The sequence below is a fragment of the Debaryomyces fabryi genome, assembly GCF_001447935.2.
Source record: "Debaryomyces fabryi strain CBS 789 chromosome Unknown contig00126, whole genome shotgun sequence".
Taxonomy (NCBI): domain Eukaryota; kingdom Fungi; phylum Ascomycota; class Pichiomycetes; order Serinales; family Debaryomycetaceae; genus Debaryomyces; species Debaryomyces fabryi.
In genome coordinates, this window is record NW_015385552.1 from 20,266 (window position 1) to 30,216 (window position 9,951).

The 9,951-nt window shown below is 33.7% G+C and overlaps 4 protein-coding genes across 4 annotated transcripts; 2 read left to right on the plus strand and 2 right to left on the minus strand.

The window, feature by feature from the left end:
- Positions 1–2,990: 2,990 nt before the first annotated feature.
- Positions 2,991–4,304, plus strand: CDS1 (phosphatidate cytidylyltransferase; the record flags this gene model as incomplete). The annotated part of the gene is made up of 1 exon (XM_015613390.1): positions 2,991–4,304. The coding sequence occupies one exon, from the start codon at positions 2,991–2,993 to the stop codon at positions 4,302–4,304; it is 1,314 nt and encodes a 437-aa protein (XP_015465788.1).
- An 837-nt stretch (positions 4,305–5,141) lies between these two features.
- SCW11 (putative glucan endo-1,3-beta-D-glucosidase) lies at positions 5,142–6,578 on the plus strand (the record flags this gene model as incomplete). Its single annotated transcript, XM_015613391.1, has 1 exon — positions 5,142–6,578. The coding sequence occupies one exon, from the start codon at positions 5,142–5,144 to the stop codon at positions 6,576–6,578; it is 1,437 nt and encodes a 478-aa protein (XP_015465789.1).
- Positions 6,579–6,707: 129 nt separating this feature from the next.
- AC631_04563 (uncharacterized protein) lies at positions 6,708–7,706 on the minus strand (the record flags this gene model as incomplete). Its single annotated transcript, XM_015613392.1, has 1 exon — positions 6,708–7,706. One exon carries the CDS (start codon positions 7,704–7,706, stop codon positions 6,708–6,710), a length of 999 nt encoding a protein of 332 aa, XP_015465790.1.
- A 166-nt stretch (positions 7,707–7,872) lies between these two features.
- Positions 7,873–9,276, minus strand: AC631_04564 (uncharacterized protein; the record flags this gene model as incomplete). Its single annotated transcript, XM_015613393.1, has 1 exon — positions 7,873–9,276. One exon carries the CDS (start codon positions 9,274–9,276, stop codon positions 7,873–7,875), a length of 1,404 nt encoding a protein of 467 aa, XP_015465791.1.
- Between the last annotated feature and the right edge of the window lie 675 nt (positions 9,277–9,951).

A 9,951-nucleotide genomic window follows, 5' to 3' on the forward strand; every position in this document is an offset into this window, starting at 1 on the left:
TAATCTATAGTGTTTCTAAAGTAATTGGAATCAAGGGGTTTTATGAGACTGAGATTTAGGTTGTCGCAAAAATAGAGAACCGCTTATCGGTGTGGCTTCTAGCTTAAGAAATTTCAACCCCGATTGGTAATTCGTCCTATTATCCTTTTGCCCTATAAATAAATCACACATCTGAGCCTCTTAGCATTCAACATCTGGGCTCACCCCTCAGATTCTATTTTTGTTTATGGATCGATAAGTTGTTGTACAGACCTGTTTATGTAATCCTAATATTCTACCATAGGTGTATAAATTATCCACTTTATGAAATAAATGATGTCGTGCCTGCAGTAAGCCTAGATAATGTCATATGCTTAAGTTATTTGAACTATTTTCAACTCTAGACTCAGTTAATTGTGTTTTAAGTTCAAAACAATGTAAAGAGGGATCCCTTTTGGGCCACTCACATGTTGGTGAGAGGGGCTTCATTACAGTCAAACGCTGAAGGTAAGGAATTTAAACAAGTACCTAAGGATAAAGAGGCAGCTAAGGTAGAGGAGCTAGATAAGAAAATTGGCTGGCTGAAAGTTAGGTACGTTAATTGCAACAATAAAACAGATAGTCGCGGAAAAGACTAATATTGCAACGATAAAGCCATTCAATCCAATTTTTGTGGTTGGATATCTTAAAATATTATTTTTTGATATTCTCTTTTTATGAATTTTGATACCCATTTTTTTGATCTAAAATAAAAGCTACTTCTACATTATCTAGACAAACTGTCTCGTACATTATATCTTTTATCTAAGCTCGTCGTATTGGTATCGTTGCGATCTACACATATTGATGTTTCATTCATAGATTGGTTACCTTATAATTATCAAAATCGATAGTTAGATGCGATGCTAAGATCTGTTTGTCTTCCACATCAAATAATCGTCCAGAACGCAAGAACAAATAGAATACAATAAGAGAAATAATTATATTAAAGGTAGAGGCAACATAATTGACAGATGCTCAATAAAATTCTTCTATATGGTTCTTCAATATACATGGAATATGAAAATATAATAAAGAAAATAAATAAAATTTAATTGTTCAGTAATTTGTTTTCTTATGTAGTAGAATATTAGGATCATAAATAGGTGAAAACAGTTTGACTATTATCGTAAATCACTACAAACAATAGTGTCACAAGATAGGACCGCGTGCATGACATGCGCTTGACAAGATAAGGCAGATCTAAAATAAGAATAAAAGCCACCATGCTTGTGTTATAGTTGAGATTAAACTACAAGCTTGCTGACCTATCTACATCAACATATCCTTGACCAGCAAAATATGATAATATCAGGTTTATTTCACCCATATGGTAATTGTGAGTTTCGAATGAGGGGTATTTCTGTAAATAATATAACCATGCAACGATTCTCAGTGAATATACTTTTCTTGTAGTGCCTCGAACGTATTATACCAATTTGTGTGTTAAAGCATTGATAGCAGTGAGTAGCGACCTCCTATTACGACGAAGCTATGAATGGATGCTTTCGCTAGCTATTTTGGTTGCTCTATTTATATCAATGACAAACAGCATGAAACATTAATAAAGTGCCCATGTAGTGACGCCAATGAGTACATAGACTAGTGCAATTGTAACGCCTAAAGATATGGCTACATACTTACTATTTAGTCTATATGCACATAAAGGAACTAAATGCGGTGAGCAGACGATAGTGGTTTCAGTCATACTTTTGTTATATATTTATAGTTCTTTTTAATGACAGTAACTCGGAATATCGTTTTTTTGACCTTTATTACGACCGATAAGCTTTTTATTATGGAAAGTTTCTCTTACATTCTGTTTTATTCGCTTAAGTTATACCTAATTCCGTCCGCATTATCAGGAGCTACTTTTGCAGATCACCTACAAAACATGCTACGTTTGAATAATCTTAGCTGCTAGATATTTCTCTAAAACTATGTCAATCACTCCGTCCTTACTTCAATAAGAACCATTCTTCAGGAAAAAATGGACATGAACTTCGCACCTAGGAAGCCTTTCAGGCCAAGGTTTAATTAACAGACTTAACTCAAAGCAAAATAAGCAAACGTCACGGACTAAATGTACATCATAAACAATAAGGCATACAGAGCTAACCATAATCTAGCATGCTACACAAAATATTTAATCATATAGTATATAAAATAGTAGTTACCTAATATTGATATTAGCGCAATTTGATACTATATTTAATAATAGCGTGGTATGAGTATTTAAATGATGTCAAAAAAACGCTTGTAGAAGCATATATATAATTTAAGTAAGGTAAAATGACTTTAAATACATATAGCTGGTTTATTCTTTCGCTATTTAAGCAGTAATTGCATGCCCCAGAATACTTTTGGCAGTACATTACATCATAACATATTCAATTACATTGCAGAATTATTTTAGTAGATAACTTAGACAGTGGTTATACATACATAATTTTTTTCAGAGTTAAGGTGCGTCGCACTTAAGCTATAACTAATAAAATAAACGAATAGCTATTCAATAATTACAAATCACAAGAAATAACTAAACTAGCCATAAGGTACGAGCGATATTAATAACAACGACTCAATATATACACTAGACTAGATACAATGTCCTTTTTGTTGGTTGAAAACAAGAAGGTAATCACTATCACATGCATGTGATTCTTCTAAAATGCAACCAACAAAAGTCATGTACACCAGTATAAAGAGTTTATAAAGTTACACACTTGGTTCTAAATGTCTGAAAGCTGACGCTGTAGCATGTAGGCATAATCAATACAATACTGTGGTGAACCTGATAAACGATGCTTTGATTCGGAGTGAAAAATAGTTAGATTATGACCATGCAATAACATAATCAAAATTGCTTATATAATCAGATTATGGGAATTGTCAGAAAAAAATAGACAAATGATTGTATTTAAGAGTATTAAAGTAATTAATTGTTTTTATTCAATTACATTTTCCAACCAATGTCTGATATAGTTAAGAAGAAGGAAGACATCAAGAATTCTTCGATTGATACGAAGGATGCGAAAGATGTGACTGCTAAGGACCCAAAAGAAAAGGCAACATCCCTGACGGTGACCCACGAACATGAAAAGAAAAAGCAAGCATTTGTTACGAGGACTATATGGACAATTGTAATGATAGCATTTTTCTTCACGGTTTTGTTGTCAGGACATCTTGCTTTGATTAGTCTTGTTTTTATCTTTCAAGCGTTAACTTTCAGGGAGATCATAAGTTTAACTGCTGAACCAGCTAGAGATAAAAAATTGCCATTCAACAAATTGTTGAACTGGTATTTTCTTTTTGCTACCATCTACTACTTGGATAGCGAAAGTTTTTTTAACTTTTTCCAGGAATCAATTTATGACAACAAGGTCTTATCATTATTAGCAATTCATCATAAAATTATTTCATATACGTTCTACATTGCAGGATTCATTTTCTTTGTTGCGACATTACAGAAAGGCTACTACAAGTTTCAGTTTGCTCAATTGTGTATGACACATACGACTTTGATATTAGTGGTTTTCCAAAGTCATCTTATTATTGATAATATTTTGAATGGATTAATTTGGTTTTTCTTGCCGGTAGGATTAGTTATTGTTAATGATATTTTTGCTTATCTTTGTGGGATTACCTTCGGTAGAACTCAATTGATTGCGATTTCTCCGAAGAAGACTGTTGAAGGCTTTGTCGGTGCCTGGATATGTACTGGTCTCTTTGCATTACTTTTCGCATTCTTTTTATCGAAGTCCAGTTATTTAATCTGCCCAGCTACAAACTTGACTACAAATATCTTTAACTATCCAAGATGTGATCCAAACCCTGTTTTCATTTCTCAAATTTATCAATTACCTGCCAATTTGGTCGATATTTTCCATTTTGAAACTATTTCATTGAAACCAATTTATATTCACGCATTAAACTTTGCTACGTTTGCTTCATTAATTGCCCCATTCGGAGGATTTTTTGCCAGTGGTTTAAAAAGAGCTTTCGGTATTAAGGATTTTGGTGATACTATTCCAGGTCATGGGGGTATTACAGACAGATTAGATTGCCAATTTTTTATGGGATCCTTTTCTTACTTGTACATTCAAACCTTTGTTTCTATCAGCCACGTCAATATTGGTAACTTACTTCAACTAGCCATTATGAATTTGTCTATCCCTCAAGTAGTTCAATTGGTGAAGTCCTTGTTGAAGTATTTAAATAATTCTGGTGTTATTGATGATAATAATTTAGCAAAGATTTTCGAAATATTAGACGTTACTCTTTAAAATTAAGGAAATATTCCATTTCCTTCTAATCGAAGTAAATAATTATTTTGTGATGAAACTCTTTTGTATAGTTTACAATATAAATAATATAAATAATTAATATAACTCATCGAACTCTAAGATGTACCAAAATTCCTTATTTTAGTTTCAATATTCTTCAAATTGTTAGAATCAAAACCTTCCAGATCTTAATTATTCGGAATATTCGTTATACGTATTTCTTACAAGGATGTATCAAAAGCTTACAACAAGTCTTTCACTCGCTGTAACCGCTCTAAACTATATAAAATGTAAAAATCTGGCTCAAGTTCCAGCATGGCTTTTCTTGTTAATTTCATGAAGCGCTGGATCGATTGTTTATTGTTTCTCACGAATCAAATAGGCTACCAATCATGGCGTAAAATTCAGTTGGTGCATACTAAAAATTTACATCTCTCTATTCCTCCAGCAAGAGTTCTTATAACAATAGATGCTGTGCCTGGCTTAACGTTCCATCCAGCGCGACATGTAAAATCAAATATCGAATCCGCTAGTACTGTATGTAACATTTTTTCAAGCTTCGATTCTTCTCAATTAGGCAATGCGACTAGCATCATTTCCCTGGCTGTTGCCTATTTCGGCCTAACCAGTCTTGAATTGTAGCTTGGATTTTGCAGTAATCTCTTGATTTGATCCCAAACTGCTATAAACCAGCATATTATACATGAATCTTGATCGATGAACTTTGGTATAAATATTTGTGTAAATAACCACTTGATCTGATCTGGATTCAACCTATCTTCTTATCATTACTTAGTCATTCTTTTGTCAAACTAACTAACTACATTCTTTTAAAATATGATAAGTTCTACCTACTTTCTTTCATTCTTTTTGCTTATACAAGTAATTTTTGGTGCTCCAGTTGCAAAATTAATTACAAGAGTTCATACTGCTGATGCTGTCACTAAAATGAACACTTACACAACAGGCACAACTACTGTCAATTTACCACCAGTTGAAATTTTTATTTCAAACGGTGTCACTTATACTTTCACTTTAAACAATGAAGCTGCTGCGGCTCCAACTACTATGACTTCCATTTATACAGATGATAGTGATAACAACAACAACAACAACAACGACGACGACGAAAATAATAATAGTACACCAGCTCAGACACCTGCTGCTACTACATCTCCTTCAACAAATAATGGAGAAAATGGTTCTCCTACTGCTGCAAATTCTCCTAATGATTACACTCCTGCTGCAACAGGTAATACTCAAGACAATACCCCAACTTCAACGAGCAGCCCACAAGGCAATGCACCAAGCTCAACAAACAGTCCAGATGACACTAAGCCATCTTCAACTAACGGAGCACAAACTACTACTTCTCAACAGAATACCATTTCTTCTTCAACGACAGATGAAGAAACAACTAGCTCCACAGAATCCACAACTTCAAGCTCAGACTCAACTTCTTCAGCTTCTTCAGGAAGTATTTCTGCACCATCTGCAATTGCATATTCCCCTTATACAGACGATGGAGGTTGTAAGGACACTTCTACTATTGAGTCAGATTTAGAATTAATTTCAAGTAAAGGAATCAACAAGATTAGAGTTTATGGTACCGACTGTGGATTATACGATACTATTATTCCAAAAGCTAAAGATTTGGACATGAAAATTAACCAAGGGTTTTGGATTTCAGATGCAGGTGTAGACTCAATTGATGACTCTGTTTCTGAATTTATTGAATGGGGCTCCAATAATGGATACGATGTTATCGATTTCATCACTGTGGGAAATGAAGCTATTAACTCGAACTTCTGTTCTGTTTCTGATTTAATTAGCAAGATTAAGAGCGTCAAATCGAAGTTACAAGATGCAGGGTATAATGGAAAAGTTACTACTTCAGAGCCACCTGCTATCTTTGTCGACAACCCATCCTTATGTAAGAATTCAAATATTGATTTCGTTGGTATTAATCCTCACTCTTATTTTAATACCGTTATTGGCGCTAATTTAGCAGGCTGGTATGTCACTAGTGAACAATCTTTAGTATCTAAGGCTTGTGATATGGATGTCGTCATTACTGAAACTGGTTACCCATCCAAGGGAAGTAGTAACGGAGATAACTACCCATCTGCCGAAAACCAAGAAATTGCTATCAAATCAATTATCGAAAAGACCAATGGTCAAGTTACAATTTTAAGTACATACAATGACATGTGGAAACATCCTGGACCACACGATATTGAACAATATTTTGGGGCTATCGATTTGTTCTCTTAATTTAATTGACTCTTGCATATATTCACTTCTTTCGACTAAACTTTGCATTAACTATTTTACAATAAATATAAATATAAATACAAATATAAATATAAATATAAATATAAATCTCATATGTGTTCTGTATCATTAGAATTCTATAATTTTCTTTGGGAAGAATTCATCTATTAATTCCATGTAATAAGGTTTTAATTCTTCGACGTCATAGCTTTGATCAATTTTAGAATACAAGTCATATCCGTTAAAAGCCTTAACAGCTTTGAGCATTTCCTCATCATGTTCATCCATTAAATAACTATAAGCGTATTCTTGATGCCAGGGGTAAAATGAATGATATCGTATCATGGCCAATGCTTCTGGAGGTAATGTAGAATTTAATTTGGCTACATGATACATGTATTCATCGTGGCCCCAACTTAGCATGACTTTGTCTAGTCCACATCCCTTAGAATAAATACCGTACTTTGTATTATATAATGGATTAAAAAAATCTGGATTCTTCTTGAAACTTTCAGGAAAGATAATTTTCTTCAGAAACTTACATCCAACTGGAAATGTATCCCCAACTACATCCCATTGACCTTTAGAATCAAAAAAATATAAAAGCTTACCCAAGTCATGTATTAACCCTACTAATTGAAACCAACGGGGTTTATTATCTTTTCTAATAGCCTCTGCTGTCTGTAATGCATGATCAATTTGGGACAACTCGGTATCTGGATCACTTTCATCTAATAACTTATTCAACCTCTCAAGACCCTCCCAAACAGTCATTCTTGCTCTACTCTTTGTTTTAAAATTGATACGTGCTTGAATATTATATGCTACCGTTTGTTTCTCGTGTTGCTCTTCATAAAATTGCTTAACTCTATCACAAGCTAATTCATATTGTCGAAACGCTTTGACATCTACTGATTTCAAGTTTTCAGATTGGGTCGACCATTCCTCTTCATTCTGTTCTCCTTCCTTCTTACTGTGCGATAAATTATTTTTTATATTACCCTTTAATTGATTAACGAGAGTAACATCATTGTCAACTTTTTCAAGGAGTGGACCGTCCCCCACTTTTGTAATCTTTTGAGATATTACATCCTTATTAACCTTTCCTGTGCTTTGTTTAATCAGCATATTTGCCAATAAGGTGCTTCAACAAATAGCTAATGTTTTACGTATTTGATTTTTTTTTAAAAAAATTTTGAGAATATTGTCGTGATAAGAAGTTAAGTTGCACCCATTAAAATTATTAATATTATTATTACTGAAATATACAAGTCTATATAATTCTGTTTCTAGTTTATTGTGATTCGTCCATGCTTTTCTTTACGTTATCTTCAGTTGACTCGTATTGACTATCGTTTTGAAACTCAAGAATTTCTTTAGGTTCAGGTCTGTCTAAAGCGACAAATGGTTTACCAGAAATTCTAGAGTACAAATATGCTACACCTATTCTTAAGGCAGCGACACAGAAACAGATTAGAAGACCTCCAAATGGAGCAATTACAAAGGCACCAAATGGGCCCCAATCAGCATCATCATAAATACCGTTCCAGACCAACAATAACTTTCCGCCTTCTTTTGCAGACCCATAATAAACAGTTCCAAAAATAAATACACCAAGCAAACCACCCAAACCACCAGACATGACATCTATTCCTCTCAAGAACCAAAAATAGGTATCACTTAATCCCAAAAAGATTACTGGGATAATAGCTGCAGATACTAAATCGGCTATCAAGTATATTTGTAAAATGTCATCTGCGACTTTGACTGCAAGCACAACAATAGGAACCATAATTAAAACCACTAAAACTCTAGTATAATTAATGTGTAACTTGTTACGGAAAAGATCATTAGATATGGTTGAAACCATTGCCGATTGTAATGAATCAAATGTACAAGTTGACAAAGATACAATAAATATTAAAATGAATGCAACTAACCAGCCTGGCATTTTAGATAACAAGATAAAAAATGCGTTGTAACCATTTTCATCTCCAACAACTAAATCCCCTGCCCAAACAGCTAAAAATCCTGTAGTACCAACTAAAGTACAAATTACAAACGTAACGAATGAAGCAATCGAACATCCAATCCATAAATCCTTATTAGTACGACTGGCAAAAGTTCTTAACCAGAAACCTGCCATAAAACAATCATTTGTTAATATAGCAACAAATAAAATATAAAGTAATTGCCAGCCTAATTTATTAGCTTTTAACAAACCAGACTCGCCAACTTTTGATTTATCAATATCGATGTAAGAGCCCATTCCAGCTGCACAAATGACAACTAATAATAAAACAAAGACCCCTTGAAAGTTATCAGTGACGAAACTTACTTTAAACCCACCAATAGAAGTATAAATGGATGTGACTACACATTCAACGATTACAGCAGCCAAAGCGTTTAATCCTGTCAAAGTCTCGATCGCAGATCTAATGGCAGAGAGCTCTCCAACCATAAATAAGAACATGGTTAAACAAGTGAAGAAAGATAAGTATAGAGCTGTAACGATACCAAATCTTTGCCTTACCCACTCAGTTAACACGAATCCATCTGGACACTTTCTTCTGATGATAGGCCCAAAGTATGCAAATCCTAAAATTGGAATAGATCCACAGAGAGTATATACCAACAAGCCGTGTAATCCAGATATATTACCAATTTCTGCATACGTTGTGAGAATACCACATCCCATAGCTGTATAATGTTAATAACTATCATCTTGTATGGTGTGTGCAATAACAACAAAACTTCCTCACGCAAGCACTAACTTGATCGAGTTCGAACGGTTTATTCTCAGTCCTTCCATTTCATTAAACTTAGACACAATGACATGGAAAGACACCCGCTAGTCTTATTGTTAAGAGACATATTTTACGTGAATTAACAGAATCCGAATAAAATTAATTGGTTTTTAAAGATTTTTCACCCCCATTAGTTGTTACTTGACAAAAGAACTCTATGCTACTATCACATACAGCTGTTAAAAATGTTACATACCTGAAGCAATAAAATTTAAAGCTAACGGAAGTCCTCGCTGCGTCCCATTATAAGATAAGAATGTATTTGCTTTAGTATATTTCCAAGCGATGAATAGACCTGTAGCTAAAAGGAAAGCATAAGTTAAATAGATAATGGCATTATTACCTTGAGATGATAATTGTGCCATATCGACTGTCTATCTTCTTATGTGAGTTATAAAGTATAAAGATTTTTCAATCATTGATTAATTGCAAACAAAAACCTTATTAGCGATAATTTAAAATGCGCTTAAGCCGTGCAATCTGCGTATGCGCTTAGAAGTAAAAGGAAACTCGAGTGTTGATTGAGAAATTTTGAAAAAAAAACAATTGCTCCACGGCAGGTTCGA